Source organism: Dunckerocampus dactyliophorus, chromosome 14, assembly GCF_027744805.1.
Source record: "Dunckerocampus dactyliophorus isolate RoL2022-P2 chromosome 14, RoL_Ddac_1.1, whole genome shotgun sequence".
In the NCBI taxonomy this organism is placed as follows: Eukaryota; Metazoa; Chordata; class Actinopteri; order Syngnathiformes; family Syngnathidae; genus Dunckerocampus; species Dunckerocampus dactyliophorus.
The window spans coordinates 3,981,914-4,007,510 of record NC_072832.1 but is presented as its reverse complement, the minus strand read 5'-3'; the positions used below and the strand labels follow the sequence as shown (position 1 = coordinate 4,007,510).

The 25,597-nt window shown below is 41.1% G+C and overlaps 3 protein-coding genes across 15 annotated transcripts in view; 1 reads left to right on the top strand and 2 right to left on the bottom strand.

Moving 5' to 3' along the window:
- cep170aa (centrosomal protein 170Aa) overlaps positions 1 to 5,706 on the bottom strand; it is a 33,757-nt gene extending 28,051 nt beyond the window's left edge. For all 8 annotated transcript variants that reach the window (XM_054799258.1, XM_054799262.1, XM_054799260.1 and 5 more), the window contains exon 1: positions 5,605 to 5,706. The gene's annotated coding sequence lies outside the window, so the exon portion shown is untranslated. The remainder of the gene's footprint in view (positions 1 to 5,604) is intronic.
- A 1,163-nt stretch (positions 5,707 to 6,869) lies between these two features.
- On the top strand, positions 6,870 to 14,613 carry rtkn2 (rhotekin 2). The gene is made up of 12 exons (XM_054798661.1): positions 6,870 to 7,009; positions 8,548 to 8,742; positions 8,956 to 9,001; positions 9,085 to 9,138; positions 9,221 to 9,338; positions 9,716 to 9,916; positions 10,292 to 10,386; positions 11,140 to 11,246; positions 11,320 to 11,451; positions 12,508 to 12,676; positions 12,933 to 13,040; positions 13,779 to 14,613. The coding sequence occupies exons 1-12, from the start codon at positions 6,875 to 6,877 to the stop codon at positions 14,411 to 14,413; spliced, it is 1,995 nt and encodes a 664-aa protein (XP_054654636.1). The 5' UTR covers positions 6,870 to 6,874; the 3' UTR covers positions 14,414 to 14,613.
- Positions 14,614 to 14,666: 53 nt separating this feature from the next.
- The window catches only part of arid5b (AT-rich interaction domain 5B), a 154,577-nt gene continuing 143,646 nt past the window's right edge, over positions 14,667 to 25,597 (bottom strand). For all 6 annotated transcript variants that reach the window (XM_054798655.1, XM_054798658.1, XM_054798656.1 and 3 more), the window contains 2 exons: positions 24,525 to 24,738; positions 14,667 to 22,223 (listed from right to left, as the gene is read on the bottom strand). In XM_054798655.1, the coding sequence (XP_054654630.1) occupies positions 20,331 to 22,223; positions 24,525 to 24,738 (2,107 nt within the window). In that variant the 3' untranslated portion in view covers positions 14,667 to 20,330. The remainder of the gene's footprint in view (positions 22,224 to 24,524; positions 24,739 to 25,597) is intronic.

The window sequence follows — 25,597 nt, the reverse complement described above, 5'->3', positions numbered from 1 at the left end:
TACAGCTTTAAGACGAAGCCACTACAAACTATTACAAAGTCACAGCAAACGACAACATTTTCATTTCAGACACAAGACTAGGGGTGTCGTCCCGTTACAACTTTTTGACTTCCGACCCAATACCGATATTGCAGCCTTGAATATCGGCCAAGATATGGCTCCAACCTGCTGGGGGGGAAAAAGTGTCAAAGCTTGTGAGCAGACAACAGCTATCATGTCAATTTTAAGATACATTTAAGACAAACAACTCTTGAGCGGCTAAGAAATAAGATATCCTACCAGCTATATGAAAAAATATCCACTTTGTCTCTCATTTAATATATATATATATTTCAAAAATGAGTACTGACAAAGAGGGGTCCTCTTAATTTGGGTCAACATGGTACGGTAATTTAACAACATGTGGAAATGTTATTGCAGTTAGCGGTGGTGAGGGGAGTTTCTATTCTTATCACTTTATTAGTATATATTAGTATACTGTATGTGTCAAATTATTAGAAACGGTGGTCACTGTGACGCCGCACAACCACTGCAAACCAAATACAATATCAAACCAAGTTAACCAAATTATTACTAACTTACAAAGATATGAACAAATGAACTCTGACACGTAATCTCAGGATTATGTGTCAGATGAGCTAAAAATCCCTAATATTGTGCTAACTAAAAACACGATGAGGTTAAACAATTACAAAATGCTCTCTTTATTCAACTTTGTTGGATCTTGGCAAAGGGACAGAAGTCACCTTGAGGCGTTATTACCAAAACCAATTAAGACCAAAGTCGGCTGTCCAGTCCACAGAAGAACAGACGCTTGTAGCCTTGAAAATGCTGACCTATTGGGTCAATTAGATCGAATTCACCATGCAAGACAAGAGACAATGAAATCGAGCATTTGAGATGCTCAGAGGGCAGGAAAGACTTCAGATCCTTAGGGGTGTTAACTGGATGCAGACCACTGAACAAGGAAGTAGATTAACGACAAGACAAGCGAACAATAACAGAGGGGGGCTATTTTCATCTCCAGAGGCCTCTGAGGCTATTGGAGTTATACAGTTTATGGACAACAGAACAATACAGTATATAATGTGCATCAATAAAATCAATAGATGCTCTTACAACTGACAAAATGAGAACCTTCACTTTTTTTGTAATGATTAAATAAGCTATTGCATTGCGTGTCATGATGTTATTCAAGTTTTTGAGCAGCTACACGCAGTGTACGCATGTTTTTGGAGCCTTTCAGTTGCACGAGAGGTAAATTAATAATGCAGAATACTAGAAATGCTCATGGGATTGGAATATATTACACCTGTGAGTAGGTTATTACATTTACAATAGTTTACCAGTTACTTGTACAGAAAGATATAACGACAACATTAAATCTCTAAAAGAAGCTCATAACAAGACAATAAACCACAAAAGTGTCAGTATAGTAGCTCTCGTGTGCACAGACAGTGTGTATGGCTGTGTGTGTGTGTGTGTGTGTGTGTGTGTGTGTGTGTGTGTGTGTGTGTGTGTGTGTGTGTGTGTGGTATGGATATGCACATGCAGCCTTGAAATGTGTGGGGGGAGAGTACCATACAGCAAGGCCATATGGCGCCGAAAGGCGGTCACACACATCACATGAGCAGTTGGCGAAAGGAACAGACAAGCGCGCACACACACCTTTATTTAGCCAGCACCGTTCTCTCCTGCTTCATTGTTATTGTTATACACGTACCCACAAATAAACACACACTATGCTGCTGGCTGTTAGACACAATGCACCACATGCTCAGTGACCCCCGTGCACCTTGTGACCCAAAGACCCACATATTATGGAAACATAGCCTTCAAGACACTGAGAAGCGTGCAATCCTATATAGCATTTGTCAAGCTGGTTTACACATGTAGTCACAAGACTGATTGGCTACAATGCTGGTTAATACATCACAGCTCCAGATACAATGCAAAGGGACGCCATCCCAACAATGTGACAAAGGCTATGCTTTCATGACAACAGCCAACTAAAACGAGAACACACAGATGACAACATAGTCCCAAAAAAGGCATATTTTGACTGCCTTCATCAGGATAGTAAATGTAAGTTGTTTTTTATTTGGCACCACACAACGCCTCTATTCAATCAAGCAACAAGTCTCCTATAAGTCACCACATGTGTGGTCTACAAAAGCCAATAACTTCCGGGGTCTCTAATTAGCGCCTGGTGAAAAAACTTTGGCATTGACAGCCAGCAAACCTTGTGATGTGTTTTTAAATTAAACCCACAAGATGGCAGCAGCTGCATTTGAAGTATTATGACTAGTCTTTATTTTGCAGCTTTATATACCTGTGCATGTGCTTTCAAATGTTGGTTGCTCTATTACAAGACTGGTTGTATTGCTGCTGGGTTGTGCAATATACTTGTCAATACATGACCATGTGGTCAAAGAGAGCTACGTTTTCCGTTCCACTTTCTCATGCACTCCAAATTATTGTGAAAGTTTAAAAAATGAAGTTGTAATATATAATGACGTTTCCCATTTAGGAATGCCCTGGCTATAATACAACTCCTCTGGACACACTAGCGGTGAAGAAGTGCGACAAACATCACTCACTGCTTAAACTGTGACAAACAAGTGTTTGGACTGAGAAAAATAATACATTGCCCTGGAACAATTAGCATATTTCATTTTGAGATTACAATATGCTCATCTTTCAGCAACAGTGACTGAGACGTGCCCACAAAGCTTTTCAGAGCATGCCATCATTTCTCTAGAGAATTCAGAGCACATACTTGATGCTCTACAGGCGTAAACGGGCAAACTCTCACTCTTGCACACTGGAGGGCAACGTCAACATTAGCATAACAAAACAATCATAGTGGAGCCTGGCGACGGCCAAATACGAGATCAATATCTGCTGTGGAAAGAAGCATAAAATAACAAAAGCAAGGAGAGAGTGAGTTACACCTCAAAACAGATGTGAGGGTTGGTCGCTGGCTGTTTTATTTTTCCTGGAGTTAAATGCAGGAAAAATATGTAGAGAAACACCCATGATGTCCCACAACAAAGGACCTTAAAGTATTTTACACCGCCGACTGTCCAATATTATCACTACTGTGTCAAAAGGCTATCTGTAGCCCCTTTTCCACTACTTTTCTAATTTAGCTGGGACTTAGTCGCATTTCTGCCATAATTACCCAGGTAAAAAAAAAAAAAAATCCCCAGTGCCCAAACTTTTCCCGATAACGTACTTAGTAACGAGATGGGTCCTTTTTTCTATTCACCCGCCAGTTTGCAGATCCAAACTTGTTTCATTTGAACAAGCTTCATTTGGAAAAAAAAGCCACAGAACAGAAGCGACAAAAAGTGGATGGACAACTCTTTTAAGCTTATTAGTATTTGCAGGGGAAGAAAATATACCACTCCCCATAGACCATTAGCCTGATTTGATTAAAATATTTGAATTAAATGGGCTTGACCCTAACATTTCCACTCGGGCAGAATGCAAAAATAAGATACACTGCTGATATTTCAAGCCTGGTACATTAAACTGACCTAAATCTAGCCTTACTTATGCATATGATGTGAGGTTTCAGTGCCAAAAAAGCATGCCATCATTACAGAAGAAGAAAACAGTAGTCACTTCCTAAACTTCCTTCCATACACAATGGCTGTGGGCAGGCGCACAAAACACACAACAATGCCCTCAACTGTAGCCTGACTCAGAAAAGGTTGTGTGGTTATTGAATACACATTACGAGGTTGCCAGACATTTTAAAACATAACAGTAATCGACTGAACAGTCTGACTCAGGCTGAAGGCAGAGTACGCAACAACAGAACAGTCTGACTCAGGCTGAAGGCAGAGTACGCAACAACAGTCCTGTGCGGTGACGCTGACACAGTATATTTAAAATAAATAAATAAATAAATGCACCCGCCCATTGGAGACTCCCAGCCCAGCCCACCACAGGCCACATTTGCAGAGAGGACAGGAAGCTGAAAGAAGGGAAAAATGGAAATAGAGAGGAAAAGCTGGACTGGACTAGTATTATCTTAACATTCTATGGCTTGATACCCACAAAACCGTGCAGCTGAGGAGGAGTCAGTGGTGTACAACATAAAGAGGAACATGCATCAACAAACTACAAATATAAGCACACTGCAGGTAATCAGGGAGAACTGTTTTTGTTTAAATGCCTTGCAGTAATTCTAAATGCAATGGATACAGACAGTTACCCGTTTCGGAAATGCACACTGCCAAAAAGTTAAACCTTGGTTTCATTAGACCCGAGGTCCTCAATGGACGGCCCGTGGGCCAAATACACAGTTCAAAACTTGAGAGCAATTAAAATTTTTTTGCAGCATATTCCTAAAAACACTAGAGCACTCTTAGAGGACCTTTGAAGAGCATTTTGCAGCAGGTCTTTAGACACAGAGCGCACCAGAGGATCCTTGACTACCATTTATCCATGTACTTCTGAAAATAAGCCAACTGCTACTGTCATGGAGGATCTTTGACCAGCGTTTTTTTGCAGCAAATCCTTAAAAACTGTCATATTGAGGATCTTTGACCAGACTTTATGCAGCAAGTTCCCAAAAAATGGCTGACTCTGTCTGTCATATAGAGAAACTTTGACCAGTGTTTTGGCAGCAGGTCTTTTAAAACAGCAGTGCACTCATGTCATACACAGGATCTTTGACTAGCATGACATAGCAAATAACGCTTGTGTTCTAATTTAGGACTTTTATTTTATGAATATATTATTCATCTGGTAAGGTGAAATGAAGGTACGGCAGACCTGACATTACACACAAAATAAGAACAAGAATTCAACAATTGTTGAATAGCACGGCTTTCATGCATGCACTTAATACACCATATCTAGCTGTTAAGTGACAGCCAATATGAGCACAAAGAAAGCAGATGCATCCAGGCCAGCTAGCTCCATGAAAACAAAGCCTCCACGTATAGAAGAGGAGGAGGAGGCAGAGGGGATCATCGTGAAGCTATCTATTATAACAGACAATCTGAAGCAGCCTCTCTTAGACATTATAGTCAAAGAGCACCATTATGATGCTATCATGTGTCCATTGACACAAAGCCTAGCGGTGTGTGACCGACCTTCTCCTCCTTTGTGGTGCATCCGAGCCTCCGTGAATGGCCAACAGACTTGAGCCGGCAAATCACAGAAGTGTATATGTTAAAGGGCGGAAATTGTATCATAGCTTGAAGAGACTGTGAATAGACGCTTTGCAGAGTCGTCATGATGACAATAGAGTCTGCAGGGTCGCCATCAATTGCTCCGTGTTGTTTAGCTAAGCTAATTGTTGTTTTCACATTAAAAGTCGACCTTCGTTTGAGGGTGGTTATAAAACGTGTAAGACAATTTCAAAGATTTGTTACATATGTGCTGACGCGAAACGGTTAAATCTATTGACAACCTTAGATGAGCATCAGCACTTTCGTTCCTTCTCTTTATTTTCACTAACTTCACGTGGACTACCAACTCTGGCAACATGACGTCTTTTTATTCGTCAGTTGAATAAAAGTGACACGATTTCAAGCTTCCACGTCGTTAATGGTGTGTGTGAGTGTGAGTGGAGCCCAGCCCTACCGTTGCTGCCGCAGTACTGTCTGGCTCCGGCCTCCACTCCCGCGGTTCCTCCTCGGCTGCTCAACGCTTGCTTGGTACACCGGCAGCCGCCAGAGAGGGGCGTCGTGGATGTAGTATTCACTAAGATGGAAAGCACACATTCTGGTTTGACTTTCAAAATAAAAGCACATATGCACAAAAACACAAAGGGTATGACCATCGTGTCCATCAGTGCTACATTTTATTATGTAAGCGAGTCATGAGAATTTCCAGTATATGGGTTTTCGCTTGACGTCGCTCTTCAACCAGCGCCTGCCTGCGTCTACACTTCCAGCAAAGGATGCTTCCAACTCGACCGCTAGTTCTGTCAGCCAGAACCAAGTGGGCGGGTTTCCTGGTCTCATTTGGACATGTCTAAAATCCCCTTGGTGCTGCTGCCTGCTCTGTCTTTGCAGTAAATCCAACAGGGCTGTCCCCTCTTGTGTCCCTATTTCTATACGGACATGTTTAGAGATGCAAACCAGTATACCTGTACATGTACAATGCAACCAGATATATAACAGAAAACACATGTAGTTTTCCATCAAACCTCTCAAATAAACATCGACAAATCTGGATTCAAGAAATGGACCTGTTTTTTGTCGATAATCATTCCCAAACTGCTCAAGAGATGCTGACATTCATATGTTGTCAGTCATTACAGTAATTTAAAATGAATACCCTATGTCCTAAATACATTGTTATATTAAACAATGCATAGTTCCACACTATTGGAAGTTGTTACTTACTGTTTCAAATTGGGAAAAATTAAAAATTGAAAAATCAAATCACGGCTGTTTTGTTTGGCACCGTGACGTCATGACGTAAAACCTTATCAATGTAACACTCGATTTTTACACTTGTACAGACCGACTGAAGGGCGGAGTGTGGTGTTTGCGCGGAACACTGGAACCAGTCCGATTTGTTAATATTAGATTTACGACAAAATGTTTTAATATCTGCAGGTCGAATTTTACACGGGTTTTCCTGTTTATTGTGATTTGTTGTTCATCGGAATGACTGCAGCGATATTATTTTATTGTGGAAACTAAAACAACTGATTAATTTGGTAAATAAAAACGTAAACATTCATTTCAGCGAAGTGCTATTACAAAAGAGTCCTCATTCTTTCTAGATATCGATTTTATGTTAGAATCTGTCGATACTCCGGGTAACACTGTAAGACACATGGAGCACCTCTGTCAATTCGAAGTGGTGGAGCGAATGTGCTCCAGCGAATGAAAAAAACAACATGGCGGACCAGCGGGACGTTCAAAATCCTAAACGAAACGCAAACTCTAGCCTCCTAATGTCGGCTGGTTCCGCAGTGGCTATGGAGATTAAACGAAAGAAAATACGACAGAGTGCCTTATTTCAGCAAAGAGAGGTAAGATGGCTGTTTAGTTCCCCGTCTTTAGCTTTTAGTCGTGTTGTTGACAGCTTTGGGTGACGCCCGCCGCTTCAAAACAAAGTTCAAACAAGATAATTCCAACAAATAAGATATTAATGACATTGCTATAACAAATCACGAATGGATCTGTGTTCAAATAACTCTCAAAAAATGCCACAAATTTGGCTTGTATATGGCAATTAAACCTAGTGAGGGTAAGCGGTAGAGAAAATGGATGGATGGTAATTAAACTAAACTACACCGTGAGCGAGCTCCTGTGATCCAAAACCCCTATTGTTACGCACTTGTTTGAATTCAGACCTGTGTGCGTTCAAAGTTGCCACATTACATTAAAACAGTAGTAATGTTCTTTAAAATCGCACCAAATCATATAAATAAATACTCAGAGGATGTTTACATTCAAACTCGAATGTAAACTAACCCAGATGCAATTGTGCGTCTACTAGTTCAGTTGTTTTGCTAATTTTAAAAGCACAAACTCCATATCTGGCCAAACATTTGTGTAGAAGGCCACAAGATATGTATTTATAAAACTCTGACTTTGATCATTGTTGTCATTTAAACCTGCATCAGCTGCAAACTGGCCAGCATAAAATTGGATCTTAACAAATCAATATTATATTAGCACTAACAGTGTAAACACAAATATTAGACATGCAACTACTTCAAGCCAGGGGTGTCCAAAGTACAACTGTGTTATTGTCACACGGTTCTATATTCTAAAAATATAATTTAAGGAAACGTAAAAAACCAAAAACACCAACGTCAGTAATGGCAAAATCAGCACTAATTTTACAAGAATGAAGTCAAAATATTTGGGAAAAAAAGTTGTCATCTAATTAGAAAAAGTTGTAATTTTACAAGAAACTTGTAATATTATGAGGACAAATAATGTCATTTTTTAGCATAGTTTAAATACTAAAGAAGAAACACATTTATTTATTATATTTATTATTTATTATATTTATTATAAGTCGTAATATTATGAGAAACAAACAAAACAACAAATAAAGGTGTTTTTTTCATTACATTGTGGAAAAATGTCAGTATATAAAGTCATAATTACAAGGAGAAAGTTGAAATACTTGGGAAAAAAACAGCAGAAATTGAAAAAAGAATTGAGTCAAAATAGAAATATTAAAGAATATTTAATCTTTTTTTTAAGTTTTAATATGAAGTTGTAGTATAAACAAACAAAACTAAATCAATAAATAAAGTCATAATGTTACAAAAAGAAAATTTACAAAGATGATTTAGAAGAAAGTTGAAGTATTGGGAAAATTCAACAAAAATCAACTGCCGAAGAGCACGTGCGAATGTAGCATATCTACATGTGTTGCTTTAAAAATATCAAAGAGGTCCTTGCATCCTTTCATTTTTCAGTATGTGGCCCTCGGTGGAAAAAGTTTGGACACCCCTGATTTAAGCAGGACAGAAGCTGTTGTGCATTTCAAACAGGATTGCAGATGTGAAAGAGAGCAGCATTCAATCTTTGTCAACATTCTCCTTACAAGAACACCAACATTCAAGACAAGCTGGACTTTGAGGTGCGGATGCGAGACGGCGCTTACAAGCTGCTGATGGCCTGCAGCAAGAGAGAACAGATCCTCAATGCCTCCAAGAACCTGCTGACCTGCAACACCAGGATCAAGGCGTACATCAGCCAGGTGGAGAAGGAGCAGCATCAGCGGCTTGATATGAGAGACAGGAAAGTAAAGATTGTGGCTTAAAATCTGTGCAAATACACGTTAGTACATTATTCCAAAGGAAGGTATGTGTTGTGGAATGTTGTGTTTTTTATATATATATATATATATAGTGCTCGAATTTGACTTGAATGCTGCCAATTGCTTCTTTAATTACTGAGTTGCTTTATCTCAGTGAAGCGTCTTGTAACATGAATTTTAAATTGCCACTGCAGGTATTCAGGGGAGCGTGTGCCTTGTAGAGGAACTATTGCGCTGTCTGGTGAGTCCAAAAGTGAAGAACCGCAAAAAATATTATTGTATATTTGCGTTATTTTGTACAATGGACGCTTCTCTCTGTTGTAGGTCTTCGTATTCCATTAATGTGGAAGGATCAGGATCACTTTAACAACAGAGGAAGTGAGTTTGTCCTTGTTCTGCAACCATTCTTATATCCGGTTTAGCTTTCTGCTTTGACAACAATGTGTGTATTTGTTTTTAGGCTCGAGACGAGTTGCCATCTTCTGTCTGATGAAGCTTGCTTCTGAAGTATTTGACACCAAGATGGTAATAGTGGACAGATCCATCACTGACGTCTGCTTTGACGAAGTCACCATTTTGTAAGTACTTCAAGCTACGTATAATTACATTTTTTTATATTATAGTTTTGTTGCAAAAGCATTGCATCCACGATTGTCTGGTTTTATAATTTTCAGAGTCAGTTAAGTCTTAAGTTTTTGTCCCATACTGCAATGAAAGCAATAACAATATGTTAAAGTAATTTTTTAAATAATTTTCTTTTAATTTTATTACAATTTTTTTCAATAAAAGAGCTTTTTGCTAAATAATATTCACTACGTTTCTTTTTTTACAATTTAAATGCATAAAATTACATGAGGAAAATAAAAAAAATAAGGTAAAAACTTATATCTAAATTTTAAATAAATATTTCTAAATGTTTTTCAATCTTTATGTCCACTGTCGTCCTCTATAATAGCAAAGGTGCAGTTCCTCAGTTTGAGCTGAGGGTGGAGCTGTGGAGCTGTGCCGTGGAGGAGGAGCTGACTTTAGTAAACACTCCGAGAAAGCTGGCCAAAAAGCTCCGCAACTCCTTTGGGAAGACAGTCGGCAAGAAGCTCTGCCCCCTGCTGGACACTCCTGACCCTGACACTTTCCTACAATACAACCCAGTGCCTGCGTATGTTGTGCTGTTCTGCCTTTTATTGTGTTATATTGTGTTGCGTGAAGCCCACTATAGCGTTCTGCTGGGAGCTAAAGATGACAAAGAGCTGCCGACGGAACAATGTGCGTATTGTGATTCCGGCTCGCTCAACAAGTTTTTACACAAAAGATGGCAAACAAGAGACTGTTGAAATATGGCTTCAACATATGTTTGGTGTTATGAAAAGAGGACAAAAACAAACAAGAAGAGGTGGTGTCTGTTAAGTTTCACCTTTCTGATGCCTTATTGAAAACGGTTTATATGTATACCTATTGTGTATTTTCATATATCCATACATTTGGGGCTGCAGTGATGCATTATTCGGCTAAACTGTGTCATGTGTTGTTTCAGTGGAGCGAAGTACAACCTGCTGGCCTACTCCACCATGCGACTGCCCGAGGCTGAAGGCAGCTTTCAGTCCATCTCGCTGGTCGTCCTGCTAAATTGTAAGAAAACAAAAACGTGGGAGTTTGCATGAAATGTTTCCAATGGGTTTGTTTAAAAACTTTTGACTTTTGGATGTCAATAATCACAGCCACAATGCATAATATGTTGTTTTACACCAGCGTCCCACGCTTACCTTGAATGGTCTTTAGTCAACCCTAAATATAAGACAACCTCTTTTTTCCCCAAGACCTGTTTTTGGAAAAATGAAAAAAAGGACTGCTCACTGGTTTGTGAGTGACAGGAAGAAAAGCGCTGATTTGTTTAGGGAGAAGTCGTTTGCCGCCACCTGTTGGTTTGCATGTACAAATCTCTACACCTCGAATTCAAGACAACACCTTTTTTTCAAGACACACTTTTTTTGTAAAGGCCGAAACATATTCTGGTCACTACTGTGTACAAGTGACGAGAAGAAAAACTCTGATTAACTTGGAGAGACGTAGTTTGGCGCCACCTGTTGGTTTGCATGTATAAATATGTAGACCTCAAATACAAGATGAGCCCTTTTTTTATTAAGGCAAGAAGAAAAGACTGGTCACTTGCGTGCGTGTGAGTGGCCGGAAGAAAAGCTCTGACTGGCTTGCAGACAAGTTGTTTGGTGCCACCTTTTCTTTTGGATGTATCAATTTGTAGACTTTGGATATAAGATGACTTATATTTTTCAAGGCAAAAAAATACCGTCTTATATTTGAGTCTGTGTGATTTCTGAAATCTCCATAAGTTGTTGTTTGCTACCTTTCCTCCACTGCTTTCAGCTGATTGGTCATCCTGGCTCCCACTTTACGGCAACCTCTGCTGCCGCTTGGTGGCCCAGCCTGCTTGCATGACACAAAGTGTCATGGCAGGCTACCTCAACCAAAAGGTAACGCCAAGTCCTGTGGACGTTTGCTCTTCTTCTATCTCAAAATCTAATAGTCAGTGTTTTGTATACCCAGCAAAGTGTGGAGGGCCTCCAGCGCTGCTGCAGCCTCTACTGCGTATTGAACGCCGCATCCTTGTCGTGCTACTTCAGCCCGGAGGAGATTGACGCTAAAGTGCAGCCCACCCTCAGCCTGGCAGTCAACAAGGTGGGAAAATGACTAGCGTAGTCGGTCACCTTCACATTGGACACGCTGCTTTTCATTTCATGCTCTCTTGAGCCTGTTGATTAAAAATGACAAAACCACATTGCCTCTAAAAGTGATCGGGGAAAAAAAACACCTAATTAGGGAATAATTGGAAGTGTTCTAAGTTAAATACTTTGCATTGCTTCAAGGACTTGCACCTGTTCACTAGTTTCACTTACTGTCACAATAATGATTTTCTACACACGTTGCCTTTAAAAAAATGCAATCCTCAACAGCCTCAATGCAAGCGTCCATTTATTCATGTAACATCACAACTTTATTCTTGGGAAGTTACAACAAAAACATCTTTTTCTTCTAATACCACTTTTTATGATAAAAGTCCATATTTTTTCCCCTCCATTCTGTCAGTTTAGACTTTTTACTGAAATATTCAGACTTTATAAAAAGTAATTCTGTAGTAGCAGTAAAATTACAACTACAGTATTTCGCCTCTGAATTAGAGAGCTTTCACAAGAGTTCATCAGTTGTTTTTTTTAAATCCACGTCCCCTTGGGGGCTCTGTACTGAATACCATATTTTATCTCTTAATATTGGCATTTTTTCTTCTTTTTACAGAAATATTTGGGAAAATGTTAACTTTTTTTTGTCCCAATATTACCTTTTTTCTCATTCAAATTGCAGCTTAATTGACCTGAAATTAACATGTCTTTCTTGTAAGATGATTTACTTTAGCAAAACTACAATCAATTTTGAATGTGTAATATTCTGACTTCTTTTTTTCTTGTAAAATTGTGACAAAATTCTCTTATACTGTAATTACAACTTTTTAATGTTGTCTTGCATCAGGCCCATGTGGCCATCATGGAAATAAATACAATATCAGCAACACACGACCATATTAATAAGCAATAATAAAGACCTGTTGAATGTAATAATCACTAATAATCATTTGGAGAACAGTATTCCAGAAGTATACTCTGTCCATTTGGGATTTACTGCAGCTGTAAGGCGTGGGGAAAGCTTAAGAATTGCATGGATTTTGTGTGGTTTCTGCAGGACACTCGCATCCGACTGATGGAGAAAGAGTCTGCGGGCCGGAGGACCAGAAGTCTGTCCATCAGCAACCCTTCATCAGAGGGAACTCACACCGTGGTCTTCACAGCAGACACTAAAGAGGAGCTGGACGAGTGGCAGGAGGCGCTCCAGCAGCATCTCTATGACCAGAGTGAGTTTTTCCAATAGTGTTTTTTATGTGGAGCAATACTTCATTACTTTAAATGACTAAATACAAAAATACACGTTTGGAATCACTGCTCTGCATACTGGAGCAAAGGGCAGGAACAGTGCCATCTGTCGGACGTGGTAGGGTATTGCACCCACTGCTTGAAACGCAGGCTCGTCACAGACTGTAAAGAAACACTTTCCAAAAGCAATATTGAAAAGTCCACTGATAAGATGGTCCCTGCTGTGTTTCCCACCAGGTCAGTGGCTGCACTGCTGCCAGCAGCTCATGAAAATAGAAGTCGTGTCGCCACGGAAACCCTCGCTTTTCCTTGACAAGCAAGCAGACTTGTTCTACCGGGAGCTGAGTGAGTGCATTCAGAATGAGGCAGCAGAGGAGAAACAAAGCTACTAGAATAGCTTTCATTTTTGTTTTTTTACACTCCAGAATATGTTTTCAATTCTACATAAGTCACTTTCATCTTTTGTTGCACTTGAAAGGTTCTTCAATGATAATACAAGTAGAAATGAATTAATATTTGATTCATATTCATGACATTTATTAGGACGGCAATATTATTAGGTTTTTTGTATGATATCAATCATTTGACCATAAAATATTCATAATTTGAATATGAAGTATATTTATTAGTTGTGATTTCTTTGCTTCCATATTGTTGTCTAATTATAGTTTGGAACGTGAATGTTTTATATGATATAAATATCTCTGTGAATTTGGTTCTTGAGGTTTAATTAGCTGAGCAACGTTTGAGACTGCAATATTATTACGTTGATGTTATTTATTTCTATTATATCAATATCATGTCATAATTGTTCATATATTTTTCCATATTCTATTATTTATATTATTTTATGTATTTTCATTTGAATTTCTCAACTTCATTACCATTTTTCAATGAATGTTTGATATTAATGGCAAGATAGTGGACAGAAAAGCAATGATGTGGTATTTTTTTAGAATCGGTCATAATTTCCCATATCATTATTTTATTTCTATGATATCAATGTCACCTTGTCGTTATTGTTATATTTCATATATTTAAATCGAAAGTGGAATGAGTGATTTGTTTTTTTGGTTCCTGCAGGTTTAAATTCTCCAGGCAAGTTGGAGGGCATCACGGACATCATCCACAACAAGATTGAGCAGACAGATGGACGCTTCCTGATTGGCCAGGAGGAGCAGCGAGAGTCTCCTAATTGGTCCACTCTGTTTGACGGCTGCCACGCGGTGGTGGTCCAGAAGAGGAATGGTCTGTCCGAGAGTCAACCCTCCACCCCTTTCTCCAGCCCTAAACCCGCCTCCAGCTCCACGCCCAATAGCGGCAAGAAACGCCGTGCCCCGCCGCCGCCGACAAGTCACGCTCCTCCTCCTCCTGCTCCTCGCCCTGAGAGACCCCCCCGTCCTCTGCAGTCCTGTCAGGAGAAGGAGAACTCCATCACATCTCGCCCTAAGTCCAAAACAGGCCGACCGTCTTTGGACGCCAAGTTCTCCGCCATCATCCAGCAGCTCCAGCGGAACAACTACAGGGGAGGCCGCAAGAACGCTCCGCTGGGTGTTCTGGAGGGGCAGGGAGAGGCTCCGCCCCCTCACCTGAGCCATCGGGACTCGGGTGAATGTGGTTTTGATAGAGGCGGCCATGTTGGCTGTCCGGGTCATGCAGCCAGGAGCAGACTGAGGAAGTCTTTCAGGGAGAGGATGAACCTTGAAGCTGCACTCTAACTTGATTACTACTTTACTTTCATCACATTTCAATGCAGCAAACCCTCACTGGAAGCTTAGCTTAGCTTAGCTTAGCTTAGCTTATCTTATCTGTGAATCTTTGGGACAGACTGGAATAAGGAGACAAATACGCCACTAAAGTCGTGCCAATTTATTGTCTTTGTTTTACAAACTTCTTTTTACACTTGTACGGCAATTGAGAACGTTAAAAAAGGGGGGGGGGGGGGGGCACTTGTGAGGTGCGTTTGTTTTGAACGTATCAGGAGTGAGACCTCCGTTGAAAGGACAAACTCACGAGTGCGTCTTTCAGATATTCCGTCGGCATCGTCACTCATCAGCAGCACATTAAGATAGTCCGGGGATATTCAACCGCCGGCCCTCGGGACAACAAACTCGGGCCGGGAATCGGTTGAAAAAACAAAAACACAACACGGCAGCATGTGTTGTCTTATAGACGATCGTTGTTGATGAAAGTGAAACATCACTCTGCTAAAATGTATCGTATTCTATATCCTGTATACAGTGTCGCCTCGTTTATCGCGGGGGATAGGTTCCCAAAATAGCCCACAATAAGTGAAATCCGCAAAGTAGCAAAAAACTCCTCACCTGACACTTTACACGTTACACACTTCTCAGACAGCCAATAACATTTTTCTCTTGTTGAAACACTCCGTGTTCAAACCTTCTTTTGAAGTGTAATGCTCAACCTACGAGGTTGGGCACAAGAAATTACGAAGTGACTCACGTGTATTTCACTCCGCTGACCATGCCTCCTTATCCTGGCGTTGCTCCGTTGAAGCGTTTTTGTATCCTTATTGAAGCATTGCTCCCGTCGTCGGATTTCCCCCCTCCAACCGAAGATTCATTTATTCCGTAACGGCGCCCCACAGCCGCAGAAGTCCAACTTAATGTGCGATGGGTAGCATCCTCCTCTGCCTTTTGGGAGCGGAACCTTTCGTCGACATTGTGGGTTTTGTCGGGGAGAAAACGTGCAAACATACAGAGTTCAGAGTCTCTGCATGCTGTTTGCTAGCGATCGGGCAACAGCAAACACGGCAGAACACAATGGGTGTTCAAAAATAGCACAAAAAAACCCTGTGAGTCCGTGAAAGATGAACCGCGATGGAGCGAGGGATCACTGTATGAAATAGAACATCGTTCATCAACACCGACTGAACCATCAATGGTTACCAATCAGCTCAATTACTTTTAGCGTTCACTTTAAATCGTCTTGAGGGAAGATGTTTGGATTTGTGTGTGTTAAAGAGACAGGAAGCCGTCCAAAGCACTGAAAACAGGTTGTCCCTGAAGGTGTGGGGGTTGCAACTTACAGTAATAGCAGCAGTGCGTTCCAAATGCTTGCAAAGCTCTGTATGCGTTAGAAATCCATCTATAGAAAAGAAGAGGTCAGCCCTGGTCAGCGCTCGCTGCGAAGGGGGGGGGGGCAGTGTATTGTTGTGATTATCCTTTACGACTGGGATCGCTTACTTTAATTAGTTTTACCTTTCATGAGCAGAGACAGCCTTGCGTACGTTATCTTCTTTATAGACTGTAGCACAAGAAAAATAACACTTTGTTTGGTTGAACTCCTGTTTAGCGTATTGATTATGTTGCCAGTGTCCTGCATTGTTTTTTTATGTGACTTTTACTGGGATGAGAGAATGCCACTGAGTGTTCTTCTGTTTTATTGACTTGTTGAGTGTTATACAGTATGATCTTCTACGACAACGTGAATCTCAAGTCAAATTTAGTGGAATTAAAGCGATCTTATGGTGATATTTTTTCATTTATTGCATTCTCACAACAGCAAAGCTTTTGCTTGTATATTCAAGAAAAAACTGCACCTCAGCATTATGATACTGTATAAGTGAAAAAGCCTATTATTACGATCACCTTCGCTTTTTCCCTTTTTTTATTTTCCAATGTTGCAACTTTCTTCTCAAATAATCTTTATAAATGTTCTTCTTGTAAAATTATGATTTAAGTCCAATAATATGTACACTTTTTTCCATAATATTCTATTTCCCCAACCTAATTTTCCAAAAATGACAACTTTATTTAGTTTTGTTCTTTTCTCACGATATTATGACTAAAATATAAATAAACTGATATTTCAACTCTATGCTGATAAAATGATTTTTTTTTTCTTGTAATAAAATTGAATACAACTTTTTTTTTCCTCCTAATATTTTGACTTTATTGGAAAATTACAGCTGTTTTTTTTTCCATTTCTGCTTTTTTTAATTTTGCAACTATTTCAAATTTCTTCTTGTAAATTTTCTTCTCATATTATTTTATTCCCATATTTTGACTTTATCATATTTTAACTTTTTCCACAACCTACTTTTCCAAAAAATTTTCTTTAATATTTCAACTTTATGCTACTAAAATTTCATTTTTCCTCATAATATTGCAATGTTATTCTTGTAAAACTACTTTTTTCTGTTATTTTCACTTTATTCTTTTAAAATTACTTTTTTTTTCTATTTTCCAACTATCCAACTTTCTTCTTGTAAATGTTCTTCTCGTAATGACTTTATTTCCATAATAGTTTGACTTTATTCTCATAATATAACTTTTCCCACAATCTTATTTTCCAAAAATTACTTTATTTTGTCTTTCGCAACCTTTTTTTCTTTAATATTTCAACTTTATGCTACTAAAACATTATTTTTCCTCCTAATATTGCAATATTGCATTATTCTCGTAAAATTGACTTTCTCTTTACATTAAACTTTTTTCTGTTAATATTTTCACTTCATTCTTGTAAATTACAGCTGGTTTTTCCAATGTTGCTGTTTTTTTGTTGGCTTTTTTTTTTGTTTTCTTGTTACATTGTAGTTTTAGAATGTGCCGTAGGTCAAAAAAAGGCCCCGGGCAGCACTTTGGACCCCCCCGGTCTAGAATTGACCACTTTCTTTCATGTAATGCAGCTACTTCATTCTACCGCCATGAGCCCTCTTTTGCTTGAATTATTCTTGCTGAGTGAGAAGGTTATGAGTGAACTTTTCAAAAAGGCGTTCAACTACCAAATGGGTGAAAATAATATGAGCCACAGCTTTCATTACTCATCTGGATGTCAGACAAAAAGAAGGAAGAGGAGAAAAAGGAAGCAGCGAATGAGGAAGAGAAGCAGCGTCCCTGTTGTGCAAGCAGGAGGAACTTCACAGCAAACAATGGAAGGCCATCCTTTCACATGTTGTTAAAGAAGACAAGGTTGGAAGCATGTGTTAGATAGTAAAATATTTTAATTAAATATACAGGAGGTCATATCATAAAAAAATGTCTTTTATTTTTTTTTTTTTAAGTTGCTCGCCAGCTGGGGTGATTGGTAAACAGATGGCTACTGTATCAAAAACATAAAAGAGAAAATAACTCCTAAATCGTAGTGTTTGTTACAATCTAAAGGTGAAAACAAACCAGGACTAGATTGTGTATTTTTTTTTATACTGCCTTTGTTTGCTATTTACAGATTATAACAGTTTATATGGCGAGGACCCGTCGCTGATATCTACACTGCTATTTACACACACAACATGACATTGATCCCACATTGATGTGCTCCTTTTTTGTTTCGTGTACTGGATTACACACAACATGTCGACTTTACATCCAGCTTATGCTTTTGGAATTTGGGGCCATGGAATTGCAATCGTAGTGGTTGGAAAAGACCAATAATCATAATAATCATAATAATACAGAGAGCCAAGCGTGGTACCTTTATTCACATTCAAGCCCTCCTGATGATAGGCAGCATGGCCTCTTTTTTTTCCTAAAATGTGTAAGGACTGCCTGTCACAGTAAAGCTAAGTAAATATATTTATACTCTAAAGCATAACTCTGTAGCTGTATTATATATAAACCTCACCAATCACTGCTGACAGTAATGAGTGGATGCTCCTATGTAGTGCTAACACGGCCAAAGGCACAAGTATTTGCAAAGCAATCGCATCCTAAGTGACAACATTCCTAGAAAAAAATAAAATCATACAGTGGATCTTTTCAGCGGCTTCAAAAAACCTTTTTTTATGATTCAAAACAAAAACAACAAAAAAAAAAACCTATGAAATGCTTTTTTTGTGAGCATTCCGCAGCTGCCGGCTGCTTCATCACGCAACAAAAAAGACGAGGAGCTGCTACAGTCTGATTACTTTCATTTTGGGGGGGAAAAACGACAAAGAAAAAGCCACATTCACTGGCGCGGGATCCAAAAGAAAAGTGAAATGGATGAGGATTGGACAGTTGTGTCCACACAGCACCTCTACATGCCGTGTCAAAATAATGGACTTTTTCACTGCACGGTACCCACTTGCCTCTACTCCACACATACGACGCCTTCCCAAAAGTAGGTACTACCAGGTACGACTTCTAGTACCTTGGTGGACAGCATTCAGCATTGAAACACTTGAGGACGCACTGCTAACAATGACTGATGTTGCCGTTTTGTTCGCCATAGCCTCCACTTCATTGCTGCCCTAAGTGTCCTCTTGGATAACATTATGTGGAGGATATCCAATGTTGTAATACTTGAGTACATAAGGCTAAAAAAGATTGATAACGCAGTATTTTACTCCACAGTCTCGCTAAAAAAGACTGATAAAGCAGTATTTTACTCCACAGTCTCCACTTCTATGCTGCAGCTGCCCATAGTCTCCTCTAGGATGAAATCAGGTGGAGCACATTCATCATCATCGTTGTAACACTTGAGGATTCAAGGCTATAAATGACTAATGTGGCAGTATTTTATGCCAGTCTCCATTTTTTTTTGCTGCCCTAAGTCTCTTCCTGGATAAAATTAGTTGGAGCCAATTCAACATTGCAACACTTGAGGACACAAGGCTAACTATGACTAATGTTACAGTATGGTACTCCACAGTGTACACTTCTTGACTGCCCTCAGTCTCTGCTCGGATAATATGAGATGGAGCACATTCATCATCATTGTTGTAACTTTGAGGATTCGAGGCTGAAAATAACTGATGTTGCAGTATTTTACTCCACAGTCTCCCACTTCTTTGCTGCAGCTGCCCACAGTCTCCTCTCAGATGAAATCAGGTGGAGCTGTCATCACCAATGTTGTAGCATTATTTGATGATAAAAGGTTAGAAAAATGACTGATGTGACTGTATTAAACTCCATAGTCTCCTCTTGGCTGCCCCCATTCTCTAGTTGGATAAAATTAACTAGAGCACATTCAACGTTGTAACACTTTGGGATGCAAGGTTAAAATGGCCGATGTTTCTGTACTGTTTGTACTCCACAGTCTCCACTTCTTTACTGCCCTCAGTCTCCTCTTGGATACAATTGGTCTCCATACTGAAGTTAAAATCCATTGTTTTCTGATTGATGCGTTAAGTGCAGCTCAGTTTTGGCAGTTTCCCGTTGTGTGATACTGAAAACTGAAAACCGATCGTCCCAAACCGAGGCGGGTGAGGCCAGTCAATACTGTGCAGTAGAAAAGCGGCAAAAGTGGAGGCATGTAAACACACACACACACACACACACACACACACACACACACACACACAACGCCACCGAATGCCAATAACGTCACGATGAGGCGTTGTGTTCCTCGTAGTGTTTCAAGCGACAACAGTTTAGCCCTCAGGAGACGCAGTAAACAAACGGCCGCCGTCCACTTTGTCCAATACACGACGACCCGACTCCCACTGAGCAAGAGTCAAATGAATAGTGAGCACATCCGCGTCAGAGTTGTGCAAATAAGGATACGACACAAACAGATACAGTAAGTGGTGATAACAATACAGTGCAAAGTATAAACAAATGTAGAAACTAAAAAAATGGAATTTTCAGTCTGCCTCACTGATGAGTTTTACAATCAGTCGCCACCCGCCCCGACCCCGCTTCCATCCACAACCACCCACCAACTGAGGAGCAGGACAAAGGAACATGTCCCTCACAGTCTGGTGCTGGGGTGTACCGAGGACAACTGTGGCGGGGGAAGGGTGGACAGTGGGTACAGGTGGTGCAGTAGGTCCCCGTAGAGGGCGGCACCTCCTGGGTGCCTGAAGAAGTGGTGTGGGCTGGGCCCGGAGGCCAGCAGCTGCCTGTGGAGCATCATGGAGTGAAAGGCCAAGGGGGGCACCAGGGGGGATACGGCCGACTGGCTCTTCAGGTACTGAAAGCCCGGGTGCTGCTGAAGCCCGTCCTGGGCACCAGGTGACACGAGGCTGCCGGGGGGGTACATGCCGGCGTAGAGGGTCGCGGCGTGAGGCGGGGGGTAGGCGGTAGCAGGGTGGCCCTCGGGGAGGTGGTTGTTGAGGTGGACCGCGTGGGCCGGCTCGGCGGGTTTCAGCTCCTCTGGGTCGCTGCGCCGAATGGCGCACGCTGGGTGAATGGGGGTCACCACGCGGACCTTCCTCTCTGGGACCTCCTCGCCCTCCGGCTCCCCGAGGGTCCGTTTACTGGGTCGGACAGGGCTAGTGAGGGACGAGTCAGACGAAGATTTAGGACTAGGAAAGGGTTGCAATGGTTCTGCAGGGCTCTGCTTGGGAGGTGAGATGGTCATGGGAGGAACTCGGCATGCTTTAGGGTGGGAGTCCAAGCCCTGGTGCACGATGGAGTAGGGGAGGCCGCAGAAGGAAGGTTTGGAAAAGGACGACACCCGCTGGGAGAGAGGCTTGGACATGGTGAAGTCTCTGGGTTCGTCCTCAGCCTCTCTGCTCTCCCCTCGAGTCTGAGCGTCGTCGTTGTAGTGAGATCTGTAGGCGAGGCCTTCTTGCTCCAGGCTGCTGCAAACAAAATTCCCTTCGCGTTCCCTGGAAAAGTGCTCCCGGCGCTCTCCGTTGGGGAATCCGGCCATCCTGTCCTGACTCAAGCAGCTCTCTGTTTGCCTGTAGAGACTGTGCAGGTGAGGGGACGAGTAGCAGTCCGCCGTGAAGCTGCGAGCCTGAGCAGCCGGGTTCTGGAGTAGAGTCTCGCCAGCCTTCTCCACGGCTTCGTGGTCCCGAGTCCGAGGGAGATAGGGCTGCCACGGAGGACTGACATGAGGCTGTAGGTGGTGGCTCCTCCTTGGTTGGCCTTGTTGCGCAGGCTTGCTGCTCTGTGCGTGCTGGATGACCGATGGCCTGAAGATGGGCACCGCCTCCGGGATGCTGTCAGACATGTGTCCCCTCTGGCCTGCCCCTTCCTCCTCTCCCTTCCTCTTCTCCGTGTCTCTCTCCGCCATTGGGAGAGCGGTAGCAAGGGGAGGCTGGAGTGAGGACACAAAAGAAAAGGAGGTGGACTCGCACACTTGGGAGAGGAGCTTCTTTTTAGCCAAAGGAGACATGACGCCTTGACTGGCTTTGCAGTAGGAAAGACTCTCCTTCCTAATGACACCATAGTCCTCCTTCTCTGGGAAGGACTCCGTACTCAAGTCTATGGACTGCCCGTCTGCCTGTTTGCACATAGGCAACACCTTGCCAACCCGCCCTCCAAGACTCTCCAAGGAGTCTTTGCCCCTGGTGGAGGGCTCAGGCAGCGCAACATGTCCAACGAGTTTCTGGTCCCAGCAGTGAGGCAGGTAGGGGCTTTTCGCAATTAGATGACCCTCGGTCTTGGCTTGAAGGGCCTGGCTGATCTGCCTCCACTCGGGCTGGGTTCCTGCGTGGAGGGGCCGGGCGGCAAGTGGAGCCCTGCAGTCGGCCTCTTTGAGGCACAGCGAGGCTGGTCGCTCCCCTGAAAGGGACTCCTCCTTCTTCAGTGTGACGTGAAGCTCCTCCTCCTCCTCCTCCTCCTCGATGACGATGGGCTCGTCTCTTGCCGGCGCCTCCTGCTTTGTGGCTGCTTCCGCTTTGACCTCCGCAACCTGTGAGACCGACAAGGAAAATGATTGGAATTGTGATGCTAATTATTTTGATCATCAGGTGGAATTTTTTCAATCACAAAGATTTCATATTTCCTTCACAATTTTTTCATATTTTCTTCCCTCTGTAAACGGTAAAACTGATTACAAAATTAAAAGTTGCATCAGTACATTGATAGTTTCTTGAGAGAAAAGGACTCAAAAAACTAATGTTACACGCAAATGCACACAGGTGATATAAACCACCTCGTTTTTCAAACCATAGATAGAATAATATTTATTAATAGATTAATAAATATAATCTATATACAGCATATAATATATATTAATCAATATAATATATAGAACATATATTAATACATACATTATTATGATTATTTGCCATACAATAACTGAAAAACACAGCTCCTCAAAAGGAAAATGTTATTATTTGATGTATTAGGAAATCTAAACAACCTTGTTTTCCAAGCAAAAGAACGTATTGTAAATGTTACTAGACGACGTCAAAGGAAAACTTTGCATTAATAGCTACATCCTTTTACGCATTAGATGATCCTAACAACCCAGTTGATCAAGCAAAGTAGCCTATTTTAAGTGTGAAGTGTGAAGTGAAGACGCCAAAGGAAAATGCCGTATTTTCCTATTTTGTTGGCAGTTGATCTGAACAAGCTATATGTCTGAAGACAAAAGCAACTTTTTACTTGTTATTGGTTGATCTTTAAAAAATTCAAGCAAAATGCTCTATTTTATTATTTGTTGTCAGGTGATGTGAATAACCTGCTGTAGCTTTTTAAAGAAACATTTGCTGTTTAATTTGCTTTTAGGCAATCTAAACAACCTAAGTTTGTCAGTTTTTAATGCCAACAGATGGTCTCAAAAGAAAGATGCGCGATTTTATTGCTCAGGTGATGGTCTAAACTATCGCGTCTCCTCAGCAAAGTGCATCATTTTATCATTTGTTGGCAGGTGATGTGAATAGTCAAGCTTTTTAAAGAAAAAAAGCACCGTTTCAAACGAATCCAAACGACCTAGTTTCTTAAGCAAAATGCACTGTAATGGGTTACATTTTATAGCACATTTCAAAGGAAGTGAACCCATTATTCATTCACTCCCCAGTCACTCGCTGGTGGTGGTAATCTACATCTGTAGCCACAGCTGCCCTGGATAAGACTGACAAAAACGTGGCTGCCAATTCTCGCCCATGTCCTCTCCGACCACCACAGGGCAGGTGGGTGAAGTGTCCTGCCCAGGGACACAACGACAGTGGCTGGGTGGAGGAAACGAGGATCGAACCGCCAAACTTCTGATTTCAGAACGATCTGCTTGTCAAGTTTGTCAATTTTTAATGTTAATGTCTTAAGAAAATGTTTTATTGTTTATTAAGGGATTTAAACAACATCATTTCTTACGCAAAATGCACTATCCAATTATTTTGTGACATGGATCTGAATAACTTGTATTTTTAAGAATAATACATAACACATAATAATACAGTATTATTAAAAATGCACTATTTTATTTACGAGCCATCTAAACAACCTAGTGCAGGGGTGTCCAAAGTGTGGCCCGGGGGCCATTTGCGGCTCACGGCAGTTTTTTAATTGGCCCGCCGCACATTCTAAAAATATATTTTTGAAAAAGCCCACAGCAAAAATAAAAAAATCAGCAGCAATTTTATAAGAATAAAGTCTAAATATTACAGAAAAAAGTTGCTATCTACCGAGAAAAAGTCGTAATTTTATGAGAATAATGTTTTTTTTTTGAAAGATGTAATATTATGAGAAACAAACAAAACAAAGTTGTGATTTATGGAACATTAGGTTGCGAAAAAAGTTAAAATGTTATGAGAATAAAGCCAAAATAATATGCGAATAAAGTGATCATTACAAGAAGAAAATCTACAGGAAGAAATGTGAAATAGTTGGGAAAAAACAACAGCAGAAATGGGGAAAGGAGAATAATAAATTAGGAGAAAAAAAGGCGCAATTTTACGAGCCTAAACTCGTAATATTAGGAGGAAAATAATGTCTTTTTAGTAGCATAGAGTTGAAATAAGCAAGCCAAAAAAGAAATAAGCAAAACGCACTATTTTGCCATCTGAATAATGTACTGTAGACTTGTACAAAAAAATGCCCTTTTAATTCGGTTATTTGAACAACCCCGTTTCTCCATTTGATATGTCAACAGGTGTCTTTGTAACAAAAGACATTATTTGCTTGGGTTCTTATGTGATGTGAGCACACAGTGGTGCCGAACAGTGAAGATGTGGTGATGGACGTGAACAGGAACGAGTGTGGAACTGACCTGTGGCGCTCCCTGGCCCTTGGCCGCCTCCGCTCGCTCCTTTCTGGCCGCCTGCTTGGGATGGCTGGACCCTTTGACTTTCTTAGCCCCGACTCCTTTGGCCTTGGCGCCCGGCGCCTTCTCCTGGCCGCCCTCCTGCTTCCGGGGTTTGGTGAGGGGAGGGAGTGGCTTGTCCTGCTCACCTTTGAGGTGCCTCTCGTACGGGAGGAGGAGCCTGACGAGGAGAAGGAATGCTGTGTTTTTATGTCACGCAAGGCTGGTGAAACATAATGGCGAGTGTGCATTTATAGTTTATTTAGCGGCCGCCATGACAGACGTGTCTCGTCCTCGGGTGTCCAAAACGTGAGGACGATTAAGTCTTTGAATGTGAAAACTTGTTTTGTTTGGTGAAAGCAAAATTTGAGCTGCAGCTTTGCCAGAGGCACAAACAGGCCGCTTGTTTTAATACCTGGCAAGCAATAACTAATCCTATTGTAATTACACAACGTGAGGGGAAATCCAGGCGCAGATGAATGCCAGAGAATGTGTGTGTGTGTGTGTGTGTGTGTGTGTGTGTGTGCCCGCTGAGACAGATCACACTAGCTATTATTTTAACCTTGACAGGAGAATAAATGCTCCACTTTTCCTGCACATGATTATTTTGTAGCCATGTGTTGTGCTGCTGAGGGATTGCAACCCAAAAAAAAAAAAAATCAAATTGTCCACGGCGTATAAAAACGGATTTATTATGCCAATATGATTCATCACAGGCAGTTTTAACACGCGGCCCAGCTGACGGGATCCAATGCAGATGCTCACGCGGAATTAAGTCCATGTGAAGCCACCACGAACATTCCAGAGGGGAAAAAAAACTAACAAAAAAACACAATCTGCCTCTGTTGTTTGTCATCGGAACATTCCCAGGGTTCATTTTCTGTACGTGAAGTCATAACTAATAGCATCTGGCTAATGTAACAACAGCCATGTGAGAGGAAACTTTTATGGCCGTGAAAAGAAAATGGAACCAGGAGCCCGGAGACAACATAACCAACTGAAGAAAAAAAAAATCCTTTTTTTTGTTGTTGTTTTTCTTG